Source organism: Choloepus didactylus, chromosome X, assembly GCF_015220235.1.
Source record: "Choloepus didactylus isolate mChoDid1 chromosome X, mChoDid1.pri, whole genome shotgun sequence".
NCBI lineage: Eukaryota > Metazoa > Chordata > Mammalia > Pilosa > Megalonychidae > Choloepus > Choloepus didactylus.
The window spans coordinates 94,793,781-94,819,634 of record NC_051334.1 but is presented as its reverse complement, the minus strand read 5'-3'; the positions used below and the strand labels follow the sequence as shown (position 1 = coordinate 94,819,634).

Below are 25,854 nucleotides of genomic sequence, written 5' to 3'. Positions count from 1 at the left end.
TCCTTAGGGAACTAAAGGGAATATCTGTCATTAAGTCATTGTTATGGTTGACCAAGTCACTTTCAGTTTTTTCGATTTAAAAAAGTAGCTGCTAATGATTTTATTCTTAGTGTAAGTTTGACAAATAATACATTCAACAAACACCCAGATATCCCTATAAAACTTCACAAAAAATTCCTACCCATTATTGATTTACTATATGCTAGTCCCTAATGGAATTGAAAATAGTAGTATCTGAACACTTCCTTCCTTGAATGTTCAATATGTCATTAGATTAATCAGTAAATGCCTATTGTGCACAAAACTGTATTAAATACAGTGGAGCTATGTAGGTGAAACAAACATAATCTCTGACCTCAAGGGATATATAATCTTTAGGGTACATAGACATATAAGCAACTTAATTATTGAGATCAGAATGGAATGAGTACCATAGAAAAGGTATAAACAAAACACAATGGGATCTCAAAAGTAGTACTGGTCAATTTTGATGGGGAAGAGGATGAGGACTCTGTAGGGAGATGAAGAAAAGGCAGACCTGGAAAATTTATTATAGGAGGTGGCATTTTTGTTAAGCTATAAAGAATTAGTAGATTTTCAATAGGTATTGGTGGAAGCATTCAGAGTTCAGGGAACTGTAGTAGAACATGATACTTCATAAATCAGGAAAATGATGGTGGTAGAAGTTTCTATGTAAAGCCACATGCTAAGTTGATTATGCTCTGGGAATGGGTTTATATCTGTCTCCCACAGTAGATTTAGCACTGGATTTAATTTTAAGATAGTGTTAGCCAATAATGAACCATGTGAGTAAATGTTTAATTGCTTTATTGTGTTTAATGTTAAAATTCTAAGCAGATATGTTAATTTAAAAACATACTAAGCTTCTTAAACCTTTAAGATAGGTCTGTTACTGCATTCTCATTTCTAATTAGCTTTTCAGACAGAAGGAAAGCTGTATTTAATATTGGATTTTCTCAGGGGAGGAGATGTCTTCACAAGATTATCCAAAGAGGTGAGTATCTGTTTGTAAATATTTACTATATTTTATTGAAACAAAACTAAGAAAAAATCACTTTTGTTCTTTTACTAATTACATTTCTCATATAGAAACTTTCAATGGTAAATATTCTGTTTGTTTCATTGCCTAGTATCTAGTGGATGTGCCAGTTAATGGTCTAAATGACAGGCAGAGAGAAAAATGCCATTTCATTGTGCTGCTCATTATTCTTTTAACTACAAGAACAATATAAATAACTTGATGAGGTAGATAGGGCCAGCCTAGGACTTTGGCTTCTCAAGCTACCAGAATGTGTCTTTGAGTAATGTTTAATTTATTCCTTTTTAAAAACAGCTTTATGGAGGTATAATTGACAGGCAATAAACTGCACATATTAAAATATACCATTTGAGAAATTGTGACATTTGTATATATATGTGAAAGCATCATCACAATCAAAATAATGAACATATGCATCACCCCCAAAAGTTTTCTTCTGCCCTTTTGTAATCCCTCTCTCCTGCCCCACAGAATCTGCTTTCTGTCATTATTTGGTCTGCATTTTCTAGGATTCTATATAAATGGAATCACACAATATGTACTTTTTTGTTTGTCTTTATTCATCCATGTTGCCACATGTACTAATAGTTTATTCCTTTTTATTGATGAGTTGTAGTCCACTGTATGGATAGACCATGATTTGTTTATCCATTCACCTGTTGATGTATATTTGATTTGTTTGAAGTTCTTGGATATCACCAATAAAACTGCTATAAAATATTCATGTACAAGTGGTTATATGGACATATGCTTTAATTTCTCATGGTTAAATTCCTGGGGGTGCAATGACTGTGTCATTTTGTATATCTAAAGCCACTGCCAAACTGTTTTCCAAAGTGGTTATACAATTTTTACATTTCCACCAGCAGTGTATGAATGTTCCTGTTATTCCACATCCTTGCCAACACTTGGCAAGATCCATCTTTTTAAGATTTTGGACCTTCTTCTGAGTTTCTAGAGGTATCTTATAGTTTTAACTTACATTACTTTAATGACTAATGATATTGAGCACCTTTTCATCTGCTGATTTGCCATCTATATATCTCCATTTGTAAAGTATCTGTATAAAACTTTTGCCCATTTTTATTGGGTTGTTTGTTTTCTTGTTATTGAGCTTTTATTTTCAGTTTTATTGAGATTTGTTCACATACCATAAAATCATCCATGTTGTACAATCAACTGTTCACAGTACCATCATATAGCTGTGCATTCATCACACCAATCTATTTTTGAACATTTTCCTTACACCAGAAACAGAATAAGAATGAAAAATAAAAGTAAAAAAGAACACCCAAATCATCCCCCCAATCCCACCCTGTTTTTCATTTAGTTTTTGTCACCATTTTTCTACTCAACCATCCATACACTAGATAAAGGGATTGTGATTCAAAAAGGTTTTCATAATCACACTGTCACCCCTTGTAATCTACATTGTTATACAATTAATTATCTTCAAGACTCAAGGCTACTGGGTTGGAGTTTTATAGTTTCAGGCATTTACTTCTAGCTATTCCAATAAATTAAAACCTAAAATGTGTTATCTATATAGTGTGTAAGAATGTCCACCAGAGTGACCCCTCCATTTGAAATCTCTCAGCCACTGAAGCTTTATTTCATTTCATTTTGCATCCCCCTTTTGGTCAAGAAGATGTTCTCAATCCCATGATGCCGAGTCCAGACTCATCTCTGGGAGTCATATCCTGCATTGCCAGGGAGATTTACACCCCTGGGAGTCAGGTCCCATGTAAGGGGGAGGGCAGTGAGATCACCTGCCCAAGGTGGCTTAGTTAGAAAGAGCAGGCCAAATCTGAGCAACAGAGGCATTCAGGGGGAGACTCTTAGTCACAATTATAAGCAGGTTTAGCCTCCCCTTTGCAGTAACGAGAGCTTCATAGGGGCAAGCTTCAAGACAGAGGGCTCAGCATATCAAGCCATCAGTCCCCAGTGTTTGTGAGAACATCAGCAACAATCAGGTGAGGAAGTCCAACAACTATGAATCCTCCCCCAGCTCTTCAGGGGGGTACCAAATATATATTTTTATTCTCCACCCAAATTACTTTGTGATGTGTTGTTATTTCACTCAAACCTATACAGACCTACCATAGCTCACTTCCTAGTCAAAGTTTAAAGTAGTTGTGGTGTTTGAACAAACTGACTGTAGAACTTATATTGTTTAGAAAATATAGATCCTACACCAAATAAACATCTCCTCCCTTGGTCTCACATGGAAGTTGAAGTTTTAACACACAGTCTCAACCTTTACCCTTTGGCCTGATTTGCCCTAGTCTTAAACAGATTGGCTTCATTCATATCTTGAATTGAAGTCTGGGCTCTTTTTCAGTTTTTTTTCTTTTTAACAGTTGCTGTATGTGTTAACACTGACATTCATATCTGCTGAGCTCTAGCTCTGAGTTTCACATGTCACACAGGTACCCAATGTTCCAGAGACCAATCAGGTTATACACAAAGGGATTAACATCTCAGAGTTTGGAGATAACCATTGCAATTCAGAAAGAGATTTGACTGCTCTAAGAGCTTACAATCTAGGGACCATTACAATAATCATTTCCCTGTTAGGCTGTGCTCTAAGATTCAATTCTGAGTTTACACATTGTAGTTAGTCCATATTGGTGAGGCATTATAGTGTTTGCCTTTGTTTCTGGCATACTTCACTCAAAATGCCATCTACAGGATCCATTCACCTCGTTGTGTTTCTCACAGCTTCACTCTTTCTTGTAGTTTCTCAGTATTCCATTGTATGCATACAACAGAGTTCATCATTTCATTCTTCAGTCAGTGTACCCTTAGGCCACCTCCACCCACTGCAAATCATAAATATTGCCTCCATAAACACCAATGTGCAAATGTCCATTCAGGTCTCTGCTCTCAGATCTTCCAAGTACATACCCCATAATTATGTTGCAGGACCTTATGGCTCCCACATACTTAGTTTCTTATGGAACCAACACGCTGACCTCCAGAAAGGCTACACCATTCTACCTCCTCATCAACAGTAAATATGTACATCCCTCTCTCCATGTTTTCTCCAGCACTTTTGTCCCTATTTATATTTTTCCTCCAATTTTATAGAGATACATTCACATAACATACAATTATCTGCTGTGTACAGTCTGTTCAGGGTGTCATCATATAGTTGTACATTTACCACCACAGTCAGCACTTGAACATATTGATTACTATGAAAAAGTTTTTTTGGTGAATAATAAAAAAGATAAAAAGAAAAAGAAAAATGTCATGCAATGCAATATAATAGTAAGGACAAAAAATACCACTAGCAAGAATCCCATATCCCTCCCTTATATCCCCCTCTCATACACATTTAACTTTGGTAAATTGCCTTTGTTACATTTAATGGAAGCATATTACAATGTTACAGTTGACCATAGACTCCAGTTTGCTACTTTTATGTTTTTTCCCAAGTACCATCCCTTTTTTCAACACTCTGCATGGTTGTCATTCATTTGTTCTCCCACATGTGAGAACATTTTTATATTTGTACATTTAGCAACAGTCATTGGCCACTCCAGTCCCAGTCTTCATCATCTATCTTTACCTCTGGTATCATATATTCCCCTATCCCACCTCTTTCAGTTTTACTCACAGGCATCTTTGTTCTGTGTATTTACAATATTGTCCTACCATCACACAGTATTATGCTATTTCTGAATCTATACAGTCAATCCTGATGAACATTCTGTAGTCCTTCAGCATCAAATGCCTGAACTCTACCCTCTTTCTACCTCCTGGTAGCCTGTGTTATCAGCTTTTAACTCTCAAAGTTTGCTTATTAATGTTAGTTCATATTAGTGAGACCATGCAGTATTTGTCCTTTTGTTTCTGGATAACTTCACTCAACATAATGTCCTCAAGGTTCATCCACATTATTACATGTTCCATGTCTTTCTTCTGTCTTACAGCTGCATAATATTCAATCATTGGTATATACCACAATTTGTTTATCCACTTGTCTGTTGATGGACATTTGGGCTGCTTCCATCTCTTGGCAGTCATGAATAATGCCACAATAAACATTGGTTTACAAATGTCTGTTTGTGTCTTAACTTTCAGGTCCTTTGAGTATATACCTAGCAATGGAATAGCTGCATTATATGGCAAATCTATACTTAGCTTCCTGAGGAACCTCCATACTGTCTTCCAGAGTGCTTGCACCATTCTACATTCCCACCAGCAATGAATAAGTGTGTCTCTTTCTCCACATCCTCTCTAGCACTTGTAATTTTCAGTTTTTGGATAATCACCATTCTGGTAGGAGTGAGATGATATCTCATTGTGGTTTTGATTTACATTTCCCTAATAGCCAGTGAAGTTGAGCATTGTTTCATATGATTTTGAGCCATATGTATTTCCTTTTCAGAAAAGTGTCTGTCCATTTCTTTTGCCCATTTTTTAATTGGGTTGTTTGTCTTTCTGTTGTTGAGTTGTAGGATTGCTTTATATATTTGGGCTATTAAATTCTTATCTGATATGTGATTTTCAAATATTGTCCCCCATTGTGTAGGCTGCCTTTTTACTTTTTAAACAAAGTCCTTTGATGTACAAACGTGTTTGATTTTGAGGAGATCCCATTTGTCTATTTTTTCTTCGGTTGCTCACACCTGGTGTAAGGTCTAGGAAACCACCTCCTGTCACAAGATTTTTAAGATATTGCCCTATGTTTTCTTCTAAGAGTCTTATGATCTTAGTGCTTATGTTTATGTCTTTGATCCAATTGGAGTTAATTTTAGTATAAGGTATGAGGTAGGAATCCTCTTTCATTCTTTTGGAAATGGATATCCAGTTCTCCAAACATGATTTATTGAAGGGGCTGCTCTGTCCCAGCTGCTTTGGCTTGACTGCCTTATCAAAGATCAATTGTCAGTAGATGCAAGAGTCTATTTATGAACACTCAGTTTGATTCCATTGGTCAGTATCTCTGTCTTTATGCCAGTACTATGCTGTTTTGAGCACTGTAGCTTTGTAATATGCTTCAAAGTCAGGTAGTGTGAGACCTCCCACTTGATTCTTCTTTCTCAAGATATTTTTTTGCTCTTTGGGGCAATTTGCTCTTCCAAATAAATTTGGTTTTTGGTTTTTCTATTTTTCCAAAGTAAGTTATTGTGATTTTAATTGGTATTGCATTGAGTCTATAAATCAGTTTAGGTAGAGTTAACATCTTAATTATATTTAATTTTCCAATCCATGAACACAGTGTGTTCTTCCATTTTTTTAGGTCTTGTTCAATTTCTTTTAGCACTTTCTTGTGGTTTAATTTGTATAGGTCTTCTGTGTCCTTCATTAAGTTTATTCCTAAGTACTTTATTCTTTTGGTTGCTATTGTAAATGGATTTTTTTCAATTTCTTCCTCTTGCACATTTTTTTGTGTGTATAAGAACACTACAAATTTTTGTTTGTTGATCTTGTAGCCTTCCACTTTGCTCTATTCATTGATTAGCACTAATAGCTTTGCTGTAGATTTTTTCTGGATTTTCTACATATAGAATCAAGTCATCTACAGTGAAAGTTTTACTTCTTCCTCTCCAATTTAGATGACTTTTATTTGTTTTTCTTACCTAATTGATCTAGGTAGAACTTCCAGCACGATGTTGAATAACAATGACAGTGGCCATCCCTGTCTTGTTCCCGATCTTAGAGGGAAAGCTTTCAGTGTTTCCCCATTGAGTATGATGTTAGCTGTGGGTTTTTCAAATATTGCCTTTATCATATTGAGAACGTTCCCTTCTGTTCCTATCCTTTGAATTGTTTTCATCAAGAAAGATGTTGAATTTTGTCAAATGCCTTTTCTGCATCAATCGAGATGATCATGTGGTTTTTTTGCTTTGACTTTTTGAGTGGTGTATTACATTTTTTTATTTTCTTGTGTTGAACCAGCCTTGCATACCTGGAATAAACACCACTTGGTCATGGTGTATAATTCTTTTAATGTGCTGCTGGATTTGATTTGTGAGATTTTGTCGAGGATTTTTGCATCTATGTTCATTAAAGAGATTGGTCTACAATTTTCTTTTTTGTAGTATCTTTGTCTGATTTTGGTATTAGGGTGATGTTAGCTTCATAGAATGGGTTGGGTAGCTTTCCCTTCTTGAATTTTTTTGAAGAGTTTGAGCAGGATTTGTATTAATTCTTTCTTGAATGCTTGGTAAAATTCACATGTTAAGCCATCTGATCTTGGGCTTTTCTTTTTTGTCAGCTTTTTGATGACTGGTTCAATCTCTTTGCTTGTGATTGGTTTGTTGTGGTCATCTATTTCTTCTTTGGTCAATGTTGGTTGTTTATGCTTTTCTAGGAAGTTATCCATCTCATGTAAGTTGTCCAGTTTATTAGCATATAGTTGCTCATAGTATCTTCTCATTATCACCTTTATTTCTGCAGGGTCAGTAGTTATGTGTCCTTTCCCATTTCATATTGCATTTATTTGCATCACTTTCTTTTCTTTTTTTTGTTAGCTTAGCTAGTGGCCCTCAATTTTGTTGATTTTCTCAAAGAACCATCTTCTAGTTTTCTTGATTCTCTCTATTGTTTTCCTGTTCTCTGTTTCATTTATTTCTGCTCTGATCTTTTTTATTTCTTTCTTTCTGTTTCCTTTGGGGTTTATTTGCTGTTCTTTCTCTATTTCATCCAGGTGAACATTTAGTTCCTCAATTTTTGCTCTCTCTTCTTTTTTAATATACACATTTAGGGCAATAAATTTCCCTCTCAGCACCTCCTTTGCCCCATCCCATAAGTTTTGATATGTTGTGTTTTCATTGTCATTTGCCTTGAGGTATTTACTAATTTCTCTTGTAATTTCCTTTACCCACTGGTTTTCTAACAATGTGTTGTTTAGTCTCATTATATTTGTGAATTTTACAATCTACTGCCTGTTTTTTATTTCCAACTTCATTCCATTAAATCTGAGATAGTGTTTTTCATAATATCAATATTTTTAAATTTTTTGAGACTTGCTTTGTAACAAAGCATATGGTGTATCCTAGAGAATGTTCCATGAGCACTTGAGAAGAATGTGTATCCTGCTGTTGTATGGTGTGGTGTTCTATAAATGTCTGTCAAGTCTAGTTCATTTATCATAGAATTCAACATCTCCATTTCCTTGTTTATCCTCTGTCTAGATGTTCTATCCATTGATGAGAGTGGTGTTCAATTCTCTATTATTGTGGAGTTATCTACTTCTCCTTTCATTGTTCTCAGTGTTTACCTCATGAATTTTGGGGCACTCTGGCTTGATGCATAAATATTTATGATTGTTATGTTTTGTTGATATGTTGACCCCTTTATTAATATATAGTGTCCTTCTTTGTCTCTTTAAATTGTTTTACTTTTGAAGTCTACATTGTATGATATTAATATAACTACTCCCTGTTTTTTCTGGTTGTTGTTTGCATGAAATATCTTTTTCCAACCTTTCTCTTTCAGCCTATTTTTGTCCTTGTGCCTGTTATTGAATTTTGAAAGCACTATATATATTTTGGATATAAGTCCTTTATCAGATATGCTTTTTGCAAATATTTTCCCCCAGTTTGTGGCTTTTATTTTCATTCTTTTGATACTGTGTTTTGAAGAGCAGAATTTGTTAAGTTAGATGAAATCAAATTTGTAATGTTTTTTCCTTTAATCAGTAATGTTTTGGGAATCTTATTTAAGTAATACTTGCCTAAACCTAGGTCTGAAGGATCATCACCTATGCTTTCTAGAAGTTTTAGTTTTAGGTTTTACATTTAGGTTTATGATCCATTGAGTTCATTTTGTGTATGCTTCTAGATATGTATTGAAGTCACAATTTTTTTTTGCATATGGATATCCAGTTCTGTCACTATCATTTGAAGAGACTATCCACTGAATTACCTTGCATTTTTGTTAAAATTAAATGTAGGTCTATATCTAGGCCCTATTCTATATCACTCATCTGTTTTTCTATCTTTTTGCCAATACCATTTTTTCTTGATTACTGTACCTTTATAATATATCATGAAGTCAGGTGGTGCAAATCCTCAAGGTTTGTACTTTTTCTCAAAGTTATTTGGCTCTTCTAGGTACTTTCCATTTCCATATTAACTTTGGAATCAAAATTTCACTTTCTACAAAAAAGCCTGCTGGGATTGTGATTGTTTGAATGTATAGGTCATTTTGTTTAGAATTGACCTTTTTTTAAAATTTTATTTTGAAATAATTTCACACATATAGGGCAGTTGCAAATAAAATACAAACCCCCACAGAGAGCTCCAACCCCCTCTACACCCAGATATCTGTATCTACCAATTTTACATTTTGCTACCTTTGCAGTACCTTTCTTTCTCTTTCTTTCCTTCCATCCATCCATCCTTCCTCTATCCCTACCTCCCTCCCTCCCCCCTCTCTTTCTTTCAACTATATCTATTATCTTTCTATCAATTATCTATCTACCCATTTATCATCTTCTGAACATTTGAGAGCAGGTTGCATATATAATACTCCTTGAACTCATAATACTTCCATGTACATTTCCTATGAACAAGGATATTAACTTATGTCATTAACTTAACTGCAGTTAATTCAAGAAAATTAATATGGATATAAAGCTTAAATTCTATATTCCAATTCTTCCTTATGCCCCCTTTGAGCTTTTCTCCTCCATTCTTAGATCCACTCCAGTAACATATATTGCATTGATTGCCATTAACTCTTAATTAACTCTTTTTAATTAACTATATCAAAAAAATTTTTTTAGAAGATATACAAAAAGACGTTTCAAACAAACCATAACAAGGTAGTAAGAAAAAGACAACTAATCTAAAATAACTACTTTTCTTCCAACATGTTCCTACTCTAACCCAAGAAAATAACCTAATATAGCAACATTTCTGTGAACTTGTTCCTACCATACCCATCAGAAATTAAACCAGTCATTCTTGGGCATTCCCAGAATGATAAATTTACCCATGATAGCTTATCTGTTCTTATTGGGTTAACATTCCCCCTTCATTAATTGCTCACTTTCACTGGTTCCCCTACATTCTATATTATAAACCATTTATTTTAGGAGTGTGTTGTTTAACCTCCAGGTGTTTGTGAATTTTCTGTCTCTGATGGTTATTGACTTATAATTGTATTCCATTGTGGTCAGAGAATGTGCTTTGAATAATTTCATTTTTTTAAAATTTATAGTGGCCTGTTTTACATCCCAGCATATGGTCTATTCTGGAGAAAGTTCCATGAATACTAGAGAAGAATGTGTATCCTGGTGATTTGGGATATGATATTCTATATATGTCTGTTAAATCAAATTCGTTTATCAGATTGTTTAGGTTTTCAATTTCCTTTCTGGTCTTCTGTCTGGTTGATCTATGTATAGGAGAGAGTGATGTGTTGAAGTCTCCCACAATTATTGTGGAAACATGCATTACATCCTTTAGTTTTGCCCATGTTTGTCTCATGTATTTTGTGGCAACTTGACTGGGTGCATAAACATTTATGACTGTTATTTCTTCTTGTTGAATTGCCCCTTTTATTAGTATGTAGTGGCCTTCTTTGTCTCTCATAACATCCTTGCATTTAAAGTCTATTTTATCTGAGATTAATATTGCTACTCCTGCTTTCTTTTGGCTGTAGCTTGCATGAAATATTTTTTCCATCCTTTCATTTTTAATTTCTTTGTGTTGTGTCTAAGATGAGTCTCTTGTATGCAACATATTGATAGTTCATATTTTTTGATCTATTCTGCCAGTCTATATCTTTTAATTTGGGAGTTTAATCCATTTACATTCAATGTTATTACTGTGAAGGCATTTCTTGAATCAGCCACCCTATCCTTTGGTTTATGTTTGTCAGATATATTCCCCCCCCCTTAATGTCCTTTAATGAACCAATATTGAATCTCTTTAGTACTGAACCTTTCTCCATATCACACTCTCCTTTCTTTGTTTCTCTGTCAGTAGGGCTCCCTTGAGTATCTCAAGTAGGGCAAGTCTTTTATTAGCAAAGTCTCTCAGCATTTGTCTGTGAAAAATTTAAGCTCTCCCTCAAATTTGAAGGAGAGCTTTGCTAGATAAAGTATTCTTAGTTGGAAATTTTTTTGACTCAGAATTTTAAATATGTCATGCCACTGCCTTCTCAACTCCATGGTGGCTGCTGAGTAGACACTACTTAGTCTTATGTTGTTTCCTTTGTATGTGGTGAATTGCTTTTCTCTTCCTGCTTTCAGAACTTGCTCCTTCTCTTCAGTATTTGACTGTCTGATCAGAATATGACTTGGAGTGGGTTTATTAGGATTTATTCTATTTAGAGTTCACTGGGCATTTATGCTTTGTGTATTTATATTGTGTAGAAGGTTTGAGAAGTTTTCCACAACAATTTCTTTGAATACACTTTCTAGACCTTTACCCTTCTGGGACACCAATGAGTCTTATATTTGGACATTTTATTTTATCTATCATATCCCTGAGGTCCATTTCGATTTTTTTTGATTATTTTCCTATTCTTTCTTTTGTTCTTTCATTTTCTGTTCTGTGGTCCTTGAGGTCACTGATTCATTGTTCAGCTTCCACTAGTCATGTGCTATGAGTATCCAGAATCTTTTTAATTTGGTCAACAGTTTCTTTTATTTCCATAAGATCATCTATTTTTTTATTTACTCTTGCAATTTCTTCTTTATGCTCTTCTAGGGTGTTCTTATTGTCCTTTATATCCTGTGTCATGCTGTTCTTCATGTCCTTTATATCCTGTGCCATGCTCTTGTTGTTTGTCTTTAGTTCTTTGTTTAGTAGCTCTAAGTACTGTGTCTCCTCTGATCTTTTGATTTGGCTGTTTGGGTTTGGGTTATCCATATCATCTGGTTTTATCATATGCTTTAAAATTTTCTCTTATTTTTTGCCTCTTGGCATTTGCTTTACTTGATAGGGTTCTTTTAGGATATGTAGGGTTATTCAAAGATGAATCTCTAATTTTGTCAGATCTGCAGCTTGGCATATACTTTCTCTAACTAACCAGCAGATGGCATCTGCAAGTCACCTATTCCCCTCAAGTCAGTTCTCCCCAACTTTGTCTTTGTGGTGTGTGGGGGTCTGATTCTTGTGGGGTCCAATTGGTGCACCAAGTTTGGGCATGTTGTTGGTGCTGTCAGTCCTGAATGTGAGGCGTGTGTCTGAGCAGTTAGGGAAAGAGGGCAGCTTTAATAATCAAACCTCCCAGGTGTTCCTGGGGATTTAAGGCTGTTGCAAGAGTCTAAACCTTCATTTCAGTCTCACCACAGATTGTCTCTGCCGCTCACCACAAGTCTTTGGTATTGGCATATGGTCCCTGGGATTTCCAAGTGGGCCTCTCTCCCAAGCCATGCCCTTCTAGCACCTCTGCTGAGGGAAGGTTTGTTATGTCCCAACTGCACAGCATCCCTCAAGGGAAGTTCTCGGCTGCCAGGCACTGTAGGTGCATTCCCAGCCTGCTGTAAAGATGGCTGAATGGGGCATGTTAATTTCCCCCTTTTCACAGTGCTCCACCTTTCCAGCTCCAGGACCATTAGCTGTGGGTGCATGAAAGGCTATTGTCCACACCTGATATTGTGGCATGTGCACATATTGTTGGAAACACTTCCTGTCACACTGGGTTTTTGGCCCAGCTGTGGGCTGTAGCTCCAGCACTGTGCAGGAGCGTTCCCAGCCTGCCAGGAAGATGGCTGCAAGGGACATGTTTTTTCCCCCTGTTGGCTCACCTCTGCCTGCCTCGCTCTGAGACAATTAGCAGTGGGTGCATGAAAGGCTATCTTCCATGCCAGATATTGAGGCGTTCACACAGCCCATTCTTGCCATGCTTTACTGTGTGGTTCTTGCTGCCATATCTGCAGCTGCTTTTGGGGGTTTTTAAAAAAGAAGTAGTCTGCCCCCAAATGCCAACCCTTGGTTTCCCCCCACTGCAGAGTGGCTGCTGGATATTCAGTGGCTTACTCATTGATTTCATAATGCAGACTCCCAGTTTCACCAAGTCCGTGGTCTGTGTGGTTTTAGCAGACCTTGTCCAGCTGATGCATCACTGGAACTGGGTTCTGGGTCACTTTCTGGGTTTTATCTGGTTATTTTTCATGGAGGTGTTTTTTTGACCTGTCTCTCCTAGCCACCATCTTAGGTTCTCCTCAGAATTAACATTTTAACAATATTGAGTCTTCCAATCCATGAACATGGCATTTCTACATTTATTTAGGTCTATTTTAATTTCCCTCAGCAGCATCTTGTAGTTTTCAGTGTATAAGTCTTGTATATATTTTTGTTTGTTATTGTTTTTTAATTATGCCTTTATCAAGATATAATTCACATACTATAAAATTCACCCTTTTAAATGTTTACTGTGCAGGAGATCTGCCTGGGCACTGAATCTGGCTTTGATCAGTGAATTCACTGTGCTGGATTCCAGCTCTGAGAGAACAGCTGTGTTTTTAACCAGCCTATGGTAGAAAGTAGCTGGCAGCCTACATTTCAACCCTGCCCCGGCAGGGGCTGAAATGAGACTGATTGAGTGATGCAGTAACTTCTCAGGGTACTGATGTATAGGCTGCTGTATGGTGGCTATTCCCCAGGAAAAGGTGGGGGAGTGAAGGCCCAGTGCAGTGTGTGGCTGTTTATTAGAGACTTCTGATTCCAGGGTCAGGGTTCTGAGCAACAGTATCAACCTGTCCTTGCTGAAAGTGGCTATTAGCCACTGCCTCAACCATATACCGAGCTGGGGTGGATGTCGGGCTGATTGATACATACTGTAACTTCTTGAAGCTGCAGGGGAACAGGGTGCTGAAGGGCAGCTTTTCCCCAAGAAAAGGGAGGGGATGCCCAGCATACTTTGTGGCTATTGATTAGAGACTTCAGGTTCCAGGGTCATGTATCTGAGTAACAGAATCAACCCATCACAGCCAAAAGTGGCTGACAACTTCTGTCTCAACATTTTACACAGCAGGTAGAGAGTTGGCTGACAATTAAAGACATAGAACTATCTTAGGACTGTGGGGAACAGTTGGCTGAAGAACCATGCTGGACATGACAGGAAAATACTGAGTTAGGGAAAAGTTTCATAGAGAAAACTGGCATAGTTCCAGGTTGTCTCTCCAGGGCACTTTGGTTCTGATTTAGACCCCCTTTTTGATTCCCAGGCCTGTTTCTGACTGGGACAAGCTGAGATTTGTAGGTCCTCCCTGGGGGAACCCTCCTCCCAGAATTAGCCCTCCACATAAAAGTAGCTATAGATAACAAAAGGAATGTTAAAAACATACAGTGGCAAATAAAAAAACAAACAGAACAGGATAGCATTTCTGGAGAAATAACAGGAAAGGATGATTTTTCCTGGGAGTGAAACAATTGCACTAATACTGCAATCTCAAAAATTGTCCCATATATTCAGGGCAAGAATCAGATGAATAAGAGCTGAAAATATTCTTGTCAGTTAAACACAAGCTATTTTAAAGGTCTAGAATAAGTTGAACCAAGTGTCAAAGAGATATAGCACAAAGCAAATCAATAAGAAAACCTTAGGCAAGAGAGAGAAACTGACACCCAGAATAAACTCATCAAATAAATGATGCCTAGATACCAGCAAAAATTATGTCATACTAAGAAACAGGAATATATGGCCCTGTCAAAGGAAAAACCCAAACTTCAAGTGAGATACAGGAGTTGAAACAATAATTAATGATGTTTGGACAGATCTACATCACTTCAATGAGATGAATGAAAATGTGGCAAAAGAGATAAAGGATATAAACACTGGATAAGCATAAAGGAGAATTTGAAAGCCTGCACAAAAAGTAACAAAACTTATAGGAATGAAAGGCACAATAGAAGAAATAAAAATACGATGGTGATATACAACAGCAGATTTGAAGAGGCAGAAGAAAGAATCAGCAAACTGGAGGATAGGCATCCAAATTCTCACAAACAAAAGAACAGATAGGGAAAAGAATGGAAAAATGAGTATCATTTCAGGGAATTGAAAGACAGCATGAAACATGCAAATATATGTGTCATGAATGTCCCAGAAGAAGAGAGGTTAAAGGAGGCATAAAGAATATTTGAGGAAATAATGCATCAAAATTTCCCTACTCTTTAGAAAGATATCAGTATATAGGCTCAAAAAGGGCAACATACCACAGACTAAATAAAAATAGACCTACTCTAACATTCTTACTAATCCTAACATCCAATGCCAAAGAGACAGAATTCTAAAAACAGCAAGAGAAAAGTGACAAACCACATACAAGGGAAGCTTGATAAGACTGAGTCCCAGTTTCTAATCAGAAACTATGGAGGTGGGGAGGAAGCAGTATGATATATTTAAGATATTGAAAGAGAAAAACTGCAAGCCAAGAATTATTTATCTAGCAAAATTTTCCTTCAAAAATGAGGAAGAATATAAAATATTCACAGAAAAACAGAACCTCAGAGAGTTAGTTAAGAAGAAACCTGCCCTACAAAAATACTAAGGGGTTGCTGCAGGCTGAAAAGAAAAGGCAGGAGATAGAGGTTTGGAGAGTGTAGAGATGAAGAATATCAGCAAGGGTAACTAAAAGGGTAAAATGATATGATATAGAAAAACCCAAGGAGAAAATGGTTGAAGAAAGTACTGGCTTTACAGTAATAAGAATGTTATTGGACTGCTCCCCAATCAAAAGACATAGACTGGCAGAATGGATTTAAAAAAAATAAGATCCATCTATATGCTCTCTAAAAGAGACTCTCTTTTTACCCAAGGACATAAATAGGTTGATATGAAAGGTTGGAAAAAGATACACATTCTTCACAAGTTCTCATGAATCATTCTCCAGTATAGACCACATGATGGGTGACAAGACAGGTCTCAAATTTAAAAGATTGAAACTATACGAAGCACTTTCTGTGATCAAAATGTAATGAAGGCAGGGTGGTGGAGTGATGAAGTGTTTAATTTAGTTACTCTTCCAGTGAAGCTTGTAAATAGGCAGGAACTGTCTGGAACAATTTTTTAGGTGACTTCTGTGACCAGACACATCATACACCAGTCTGGAACCAGTGGAATGGCTGAAATCGCAGTGAAGGACTGTACATTTCCCCAGGCAGGGTGCTAGCACTCCTCACCACAGGCATGGGAGTCTGTTTTGGAGTTAGTTCATTGAGGGAAAAAAAAGCAGTCTCTGCTGGGAGCAAGGAGTGGGGCGTAACCAGACTCCAATTGCAGAAATAATTAACAAATTTGGACTGCTGAAAAAATGCTCCAAGCTGAGATAAATCGAGAGCAAGCATGAAAGGAACCAGGAGTTTGTGCCCTGGCAGAGAGGAGGCAGGGCTAACAACAACAACAAACTAAAAACAGACTTTTGAAGTTAGAGGAGCTCAGAATACTGGAAAAGGGCTGGGCCCTAAGGAAAGGGGTCACATAGAAACACACACAAACTCCGGCTCTCGACTGGCAAACCCAAGGAGTGGGGGGCTGGCTTGGAAAAGGCTTTTGTTTTTTCTTTGCTTTCTTTCTCTATCTTTATTGTTCATTTATTTATTTTTTTTAAGCTTTGAATAGCACATTAGAACTGCCAGAACTCTCAGGTTTCAGCACTGCCCCAGGCAAGGGTGGAATTAATGTTGTCTGAGAGTAATTACTCAGGTGAAGGAGATAATTCCCTAAAGGGCATATCTTTAACTTGTCTCTTCAGGGAGCAAGGAAAAGTAGCTCAGCAAAGCTACAACTGTGGCTTTACCCTCAGCAGAGAGGAGGCGGGGCAGACAGAAAAAATAAAATGAAATAGAATAAAAAATAAAGACAGGCATTTGGAGTCACTGAGCTCAGAGTGCTGGAAAGGGGCTGGGCCCCAAGAATTGAGGTGCACAGAGCTGGGTAGCAAATTCAGCCCTTGACTGGCAACACTTGGAGGATGGGAAAAGGCTCTTAAAAGGGATTGTATTTCTTTTTTTCCTAGTTTTTTTCTTTTTCTTTTTTCTCCTTTTAAAGATTTTCTTCTTTTTAAACTATCCTACATAGCTCACTAGAGAAAGACTCAAGAAGAAGAAGCTCAAGTAACTTAATCAAGAAAATCAGGTGCCAGTTGACAGCTGGATCCAGGCAAGGGCAGAGCTAAGATATGTCTGAGACAAAGCAATGAGTCAAGTGGGGGAGTTAATTACCTAAAGGGCATAACCACCCCAAGAAAAGGGGGGCAGGGCCCAGTTGAAGTGACAGCTCTCCTTCAGAGAACTGAGAACAGGGGCTATAAAACAGAAATAGTTTTTGTCACTGAGAATTAGAGACACTGCATCTCTTTACAACAATGGGTAGCTTCAGGCTGACAAGCACCATCTACTGGACAGGATAAGAAAAACACAGGTCTGACAACCTTCCTGGACACATTCTCAGGGAAACTTGGTACAGATTAAACCCTCCTCCTGAGACCCAGGTCTGTCTGGACTGGGAAAGTCTGATTGAGGTTGATCATTTATGGGGAGACCCCCTCATAAAAAGTTTACATAGAGGCAGAGGAATAACAAAAAAAAAAAAAAAAAACAAAAAACAAAAAAAAACAAGAGCTGAAAAATTCTGATCAAATAACAGAAGCCATGCTAGTTGTCCAGAATAAGTTGAACAGAATGCCAAAGAACAGGTAGAGAGCAAAGTCAACCAACAAGAAAACCTTAGGTAAAAGAGTGAAAAGAAGCTCCAGAGTATCTTAATCAAGAAAATCATGTGCCAAGACAGCAAAAAATAATGAGCCATACTAGGAAACTTGAAAATATGGACCAGCCAAAGGAACAAATTAACACTTCAACTGGGATACAGGAGTTGAAACAACTAATTAAAGTGTCCAAACAAATATTCTAAATCAAATCAATGAGCTGAAGGAAAATGTGGCAAAAGAGATGAAGCATATAAAAAGACACTGGATGACCATAAAGGAGAATTCATAAGCTTGAAAAAACAAATGGCAGAACTCCTGGGAATGAAAGGTACATTAGAAGAGATGAAAACCAGCAGATTTGAAGAGGCAGAAGAAAGGATCAGCGAATTAGAAGACAGGACATCTGAAATCATATACACAAAAGAACAGATAGGGAAAAGAATGGGAAAATACAACCGGGGCCTTAGGGAAATGAATGAAGACCTGAAGCACACAAATATATGTGTTATGGGTGTCCCAGAAGGACAAGAGAAGGGAAAAGGGGCAGAAAGAATAATAGAGGAAATAATCACTGAAAATTCCCAACTCTTATGAAAGACATGGAATTAGAGATACAAGAAATGCAGTGTACCCCCCAAAAAATAGATCAAAATAGACCTACTAGAAGACAGTTACTGATCAGATTTTCTAATGTCAAAGACAAAGAGAGAATTCTGAAAGCAGCAAGAGAATAGTGATCCATCACATAGAAGGGAAGCTCAATAAGACTATATATGGATTTCTCAGCAGAAATTAGGCCAGAAAGCAGTATATGATATATTTAAAATCCTGAAAGAGAAGAACTGACAACCAAGAATTCTATATCCAGCAAAAGTGTCATTCAAAAATGAGGGAGAGTTTAAAATATTTTCAGAAACACAGACACTGAGAGAGTTTGTGAAAAAAATACCTGTTCTACAAGAAATACTAAAGGGAGTGAGCAAGTCTCATAAGAAAAGACAAGGGAGAGAGGTTTGCTGAAGAGTGTAGAAATGAAGACTATTAGGAAGGGTAAAAGGAGAGAGAAAATAAGATGTGACATATAAAACCCAAAAGCAGAATGGTAGCAGGATGTACTGCCCTTATAGGAATTACATTATATTTTAATGGATTAAACTCCCCCCCAAAAAAGTCCTAGACTTGCAGAATGCATTAAGAAACAGTATGCATCTATATGCTGTCTACAAGACACTCACTTTAGACACAAGGACAAAAACAGGCTGAAAGTGAAAGGTTGGACTAAGATACAACAATCAGAAAAAGAATAGTGGCAACTATATTAATATCAGACAAATTAGACTTCAAATGTAAAACAATTAAAAGAGACAAAGAAGGAAACTATTAATAAAAGGGCAATTCATAAAGATGACATAAGAAACATAAATATTTGTGCACCAAGCCAGGTTGCACCAAAGTACATGAGCAAACAGTGACAACATTGAAAAGTAGACAATTCTACAATAATAGTTGGAGACTTCAATACACCACTCTCATCAATGGATAGAACATCTAGTCAGAGGATCATTAAGGGAACAGGGATGTTGAATTATATGATAAATGAACTAGATGACAGACAAGTACAGAACACTACACACCACAAAGCAGGACACCCAGTTTTCTCAAATGCTCATGGGTCATTCTCAAGGATAAACCACATGTTGGGTCAAAAAGCAAGTCCCAGTAATTTTAAAAATATTTATATTACACAAAACAATTCCTCAGATTATAACAGAATGAACTGGGAAATCCATAACAGGTGGAAGGCTGAGAATTCACAAATATATGAATGATAAACAATATACTGTTAAACAACCAGTAGGTAAAGGAAGAAAGTATAAGAGAAATTAGTAAATATCTTGAGGCAATTGAAGATAAAAACACAACATAACAAAACCTATGGGATGCACCAAAAGTGCTGCTGAGAGGAATGTTTTTTGTCCTAAACATCTATATTATAAAAATTGAAAGAGCAAAAATTGAGGACTTAGCTATTCACTTGGAGGAAGTAGAGAAAGAACAGCAAACTAACCCTAAAGCAAACAGAAGGAAAGAAATAACAAAGACTAGAGCAGAAATAAATGAAATTTGGTCATGAAAACAATAGAGAGATTCAACAGAAGTAGAAGATATTTCTTTGAGAAAATCAATAAAATCAATTGACTCTTACATAGACAAAAAAAAGTGAGGATGGAAATAACATCAGAAATTGGAAAGGGGATATAACTGCTTGCCTCACAGTAATAATGGAGTGAATGAAAGGATACTATGAGTGACTATATGCTCATAAACTAGAAAACTTAAATGGACAACTTCCAAGAAAAGCATGAACAACCAACATTGACTTGAGAATAAATAGATGACCTCAACAAACCATCCACAAGTAAAGGGATTGAGTCAGTCATCAAAAAGCAAACAAACATAAAATTCCAGGACCAGATGGCTTCACATGTGAATTCTGCCATACTCTCAAGAAAGAATCAGTACAAATTCTGCTCAAACTCTTCAAAAAATTGATGAGTAGGGAAGGCTACCTAACTCATTCTATGAAGCCAACATCCCTGTAATATCAAAGCCAGGCAAAGATACTACAGAAAAAGAAAATTATAGACCAATCTCTTTAATGAATATAGATGCAAATATCCTCAACAAAATACTTGCAAATTGAATCCAGCAGCACATAAATGAATTATACACCATGACCAAGTGGGATTTCTTCCTGGTATGCAAGGATGGTTCAACATCAAATCAATTAATGTCAAACACCATATCAATGAATCAAAGTGTGAAAACCACATGATCATCTTGGTTGTTTCAGCATCCTTTCTTGATGAAAACACTCAAAAGCATAGGAATAGAAGGAACCTTCCTCAATATGGTAAAGGCAATATATGAAAAACCTACAGGTAACATTGTACTCATTGGGGAAAAAATGAAAGTTTTCTCTCTAATGTCAGTAACAAGACATGGATGCCCACTGTCACCATTGCTGTTCAGCATAGTGCTGGAAGTTCTAGTTAAAGAAATTAGAATAGAAAAAGAAATAAAAGGTATCCAACTTGGAGACATAGAAGTAAGAGTTTCACTGTTTTCAGATGACATGATCCTATATGTAAAAAATCTGGAAAAATCTACAGGAAGCCATTAGAGCTAATAAATGAATACAGCAAAGTGGCAGGGTACAAGAACAGCACCAGAGATGCAGTAGTGTTCCTATAAGCTAGTAATGAGCAACAGGAGGAGGAAATCAAGAAAAATCCATTTACAATAGCAAATAAAAGAATCAAGTTTTTGAATAAACTTTACCAAGTCAACAAAAGACCGATACACAGAAAATGACAAGAAGTTGCTAAAAGAAATCACAGAGGACCTAAATAAATGGAGGGATATACCTTGTTCATTGATTAGAAGACTAAATATAGTTAAGATGTCAATTCTGCTTAAGGTGATTTATAGATTCAATGCAATACAAATTAAAATTTCAACAACTCACTTGGCAGGAACAGAAAAAACAATAACCAAATTTATTTGGAAGGGTAGGATGCCCTGAATAGCAAAAAATATCTTGAGAAAGAGGAATGAAGTGAGAGGTCTCACCATATGTGTCTTTAAAGCATATTACAAAACTACAGTGGTCAAAACAGTATGGTACTGGCCTAAAGATATATATACTAACCAATGGAATTGAATTGAGTGTTCAGAAATAGAGCCTCTCATCTATGAACTATTAATCTTTGATAAGGTGTTCAAGCCAAAGCAACTGGGGCAGAGCAGCCTCTTCAATAAATGGTGTTTGGAAAACTGGATATCCATATCCAAAAGAATGAATGAATACTCCTATCTCACACCTTATAGAAAAATTAACTTGAAATGGATCAAAGACTGAAACATTGGAGCTAAGGCCATAAAATATTTAGACAAAAATATAGGGAAGTATCTAAAAGATCTGGTGATGAGGTGGTTTCCTAGACCTTACACCAAAAGCATGAACAATAAATGCAGAAATAGATAAATGGGATCTAAAAATTGAACACTTTCGTGCATCACAGGACTTTGTCAGAAAAGTAAAAGGCAGCCTACATAATGGGGAACAATATTTGGATACAACATATCAGATAAGGGTTTAATGCAGAATATATAAAGGGATCCTACAACTCAACAACAAAAAGACAACCCAATTAAAAACTTGGATAAAGACATGAGCTGACACTTTTCTGAAGAGGAAATGAAAATGGCATAAAAACATATGAAAAGATGCTCAACTTCACTGGCTCTTAGGGAAATGCAAGTCAAAACAATGAGACATCATCTCACACCTACTCAAATGGCCATTATAAAAATAAAAAAAAGAAAACAGAAAATTACAAATGCTGGAGAGGATGTGGAGAAAGGCCTTCATATTCACTGTTGGTGGGAATGTAGAATGGTGTCTCCACTCTGGAAGGCAGTGTGATGGTTCCTCAGGAAGTTAAGTTTATAATTGCTGCATAATCCAGCAATTCAATTACTAGGTTTATATTTGGAGGAACTGAAAGCTAAGACACAGACATATATAGATTGTTTGTATTTGTTAGTGTGAAGGCCAGATATCTCAGAGTAATTTGGGCAGAGGATGGATAATTATTTGAAAAGCCCCCTTGAGGGACTGGGGAAAATGTGGAAATACTAAATTTACCCACCTGGGGAATTCTTTATATTCTCACAACCATTGGGGAATACCAATTTAGTAGGCTGTGCCATTGATCTTCGGGCTCACCCTTATGAAGCTTGTTACTGCAAAGGAGAGGCTAAGCCCACTTATACTTGTGCCTAAGAGTCATCCATAGAATACTTCTTTTGTTGCTCAGATGTGGTCTCTCTCTCTCAGCCAACATGGCAGGTGGGCTTGCTGCCCACCCTCCCATGTGGGTATGAATCCCAGGGTTGTGAATCTCCCTGGCATCCTGTGACATGACTCCCGGGGATGAGTCTGGACCTGGTATCATGGGATTGTGAAAGCCTTCTTGACCAAAAGTGTGAAGAGAAATGAAACAAAATCAATTTTCAGGGGCTGAGAGGATTCAAATGGAGTTAAGCAGTCATTCTGGAGGTTATTATGCATTATGTAGATATCCGTTTTTAGTTTTTAGTGTATTTGAATAGGTAGAAGGAAACACCTGAAACTGTTGAACTGCAACACAGTAGCCTTGATTCTTAAAGATGTATATGGTGTGATGGTATGATTGTGAAAAACCTTTTGGCTCACACTCCCTTTATCTAGTGTATAGACAGTTGAGTAGAAAACAGGGACAGAAAAGTAAATCAATAATAGTGAGGTGTTCCAGTTTGCTAATGCTGCCATTATGCAAATTACCAGAAATGGATTGGTTTTTATACATGGGAATTATTTGGTTACAAATTTACAGTTCTGAGGCCATTAAAGTATCCAAACTCAGCACTAATAAGAGGATACCTTCATTGAAGGAAGGCCAATGATATCTGGGACATCTCTGTCCACTTGGAAGTCACATGCCTGGTGTCTGCTGGTCCCTTGCTCCCAGGTTTCATTTCAAAATGGCTTCTCCAAAATGTCTTTTGACTTCTATATCTCTTAGCTTCTCTCAACTCTCTGCTTGATTCTCCTGGGGTGTTCCTCCTCCTCTCCTGGGGATCCTCTTTTACCTTCTCTGGGACAAACTCTGGGCTTCATCTCTCAGCTTAGCATCACCAAACGTCCTGTCTGCATCTCCCAGTGTCTCCAAGCATCTGATTTCAATGACCAGCTCTAAAATGACTCTCTCAGCTTCATTGGGCCACTTGTTTCCATGAGCTCTTTTAAAGGACCCCAGTGATCTAATTAAGGCCCACCCAGAATGAGCAGGGTCACCTCTTTATGGAAATAATTTAATCGGTCACTTCTTTATGGAAATAATTTAATCAAAGCTCTCACAGTTGCCTGTGTCACATCTCCATGGAAACACTCAATCAAAGGTCTCACCCAACAAGATTGGATTATAGATTGTCCTAGTTCGCTAATGCTGCAGAATGCAAAACACCAGAGATGGATAGGCTTTTATAAAATGGGGGTTTATTTCACTACACAGTTACAGTCTTAAGGCCACAAAGCGTCCAAGGTAACACCTCAGCAATCGGGTACCTTCACCGGAGGACGGCCAGTGGTGTCCGGAAAACCTTTGTTAGCTAGGAAGGCAGCTGGCGTCTGCTCCAAAGCTCCGGCCTCAAAACGGCTTTCTCCCAGGACGTTCCTCTCCAGCAAGCTTGCTCCTCTTCAAAACATCACTCCCAGCTGCACTCTCTTTTCTCTCTTTGAGTCAGCTCATTTATATAGCTCCACCGATAAGGGCCCACCCTGAATGGGCGGGGCCACGCCTCCATGAGAACATCTCATCAGAATCATCTCCCACAGCTGGGTGGGGCACATTCCAAGCAAATCCAACCAGCACCAAAACTTCTGCCCCACACAAGACCACAAAGATAATGGCATTTGGGGGACACAATACATTCAAACTGGCACATTCCACCCCCTGGAACCCAAAATGACATTATCTTTCCAAATACAAAATACATTCATTTCATCACAATATCACAAAAACTTAAATCATTTCAGTAACAAAAGTTAAGTACAAAATCCCATCAAAATCAATTTAGGCTTGGTTAGTCCTAAGGCATAATTCCCCTCTAGCTGTGGATCTGTGAACCTAGAACAAGTTATGTGCTTCCAATATACAAAGGAGAGACATTCATAGGATAAACATTTCCATTGCCATAAGGAGAAACAGTAAGGAAAACAGGGTTAACAGGAGCAAAACAGTTCCTAAAACCCGCAGGACAAACTCCATTAGATTTCAAAGTCTGAGAGTCATTTACAGAACGATGTTCCATCCGTGGGGCTTGAGAGAGCGGGAGCCTAACCCTTCTTAAGGGCCTTTTCAGCAGCCCTTTCCTTTCCAAATGCTTAGGTGAGTACTCCAACATATCCACACATTGGGGAGACCACCTTCTTGGCCCCACCCTCCTCAAACATTGGGGCAGCTCCCGGATTCCTTTCCATCTCCGGGGCACACGCTCAACCCCTTCAGAACAGTGGGGTGGCAGCCAGGCTCTCCCCAATTCCCTGGAAATGTGCTCCACCCTCTTTGGGACCTTGGGTGGCAAAACTCTTCCAGAGCATCGAGGCGGAAAGCCCGCCCTCGACCTCCAGGGCAAACTCACCCTTTCCATGCATGTGGGCTGCTCCGCTTTCCCAGTCCGAGACCTCTTGACTCTAGACCTCAACCTCCATGGCTCTGTCTTTGAAGAAATTTTTCCTTCAGTTTGTTCCTTGTCTGTCTCCTCCAGTCCAGACTGGCAATGGCTCCGTCTATAAAGATCTCGCAAAAATTCTGTTGGCTTTGCATGAAGCACACAGGGATCAAAGCCATCAGACAACAGGACCTTCCACAAATCCTTTCTGCTTAACTCCTTTTCCAATCTTGGCTTGTACTGAAGTGGCGGCTGGGTTCCATGTTTGGTTACATCCTCACATTGGGTTGTAGCTTCTGGGATTCCACCCCCTGGAAGCTCATAATTTTCCAAGCCATCAGCTTCTGGTTTCTTTGAACCCAAGAGTTCAGTTCTAAGTTTATCTCTCTCCGCCCGCATTTTACTATAAGCTGCAAGGAGAAGCCAGGGTATATCCTCCGCATGTAGTCTGGAGATCTCCTCAGCTAAGTATTCCAGGTTATCACTTTTAAATTCTTCCTTCCATCTGACACCAGGACTCAATTTTGCCAAATTCTCTGCCACTTTAAAACAAGGATTGCCTTTCTTCCAGTTTACAACAACACATTCATCATTTCTGCTCAGGACCTCATAAGTATCTTTAGAGTCCATATTTCCACTAACAGTCTCTTTAAAGCAGTTTAGGCCTTTTCTATCAAGCTCCTCACAATTCTTCCAGAAACTTCCCCTTATCCATTTAAAAAGCCGTTCCAACATGTTTGGTATTTGCAAACTCAGCAGCAAAAGCACCCCACTTCTGGTACCAAAATCTGTCCTAGTTCGCTAATGCTGCAGAATGCAAAACACCAGAGATGGATAGGCTTTTATAAAATGGGGGTTTATTTCACTACACAGTTACAGTCTTAAGGCC

At 37.6% G+C, this 25,854-nt stretch overlaps 1 protein-coding gene across 1 annotated transcript in view; it reads left to right on the top strand.

Moving 5' to 3' along the window:
- Positions 1–25,854, top strand: part of RPS6KA6 (ribosomal protein S6 kinase A6) — a 326,190-nt gene that overhangs the window by 114,043 nt on the left and 186,293 nt on the right. Inside the window, exon 5 of the mRNA XM_037821825.1 lies at positions 936–1,015. Coding sequence (XP_037677753.1) covers positions 936–1,015 — 80 coding nt within the window. The remainder of the gene's footprint in view (positions 1–935; positions 1,016–25,854) is intronic.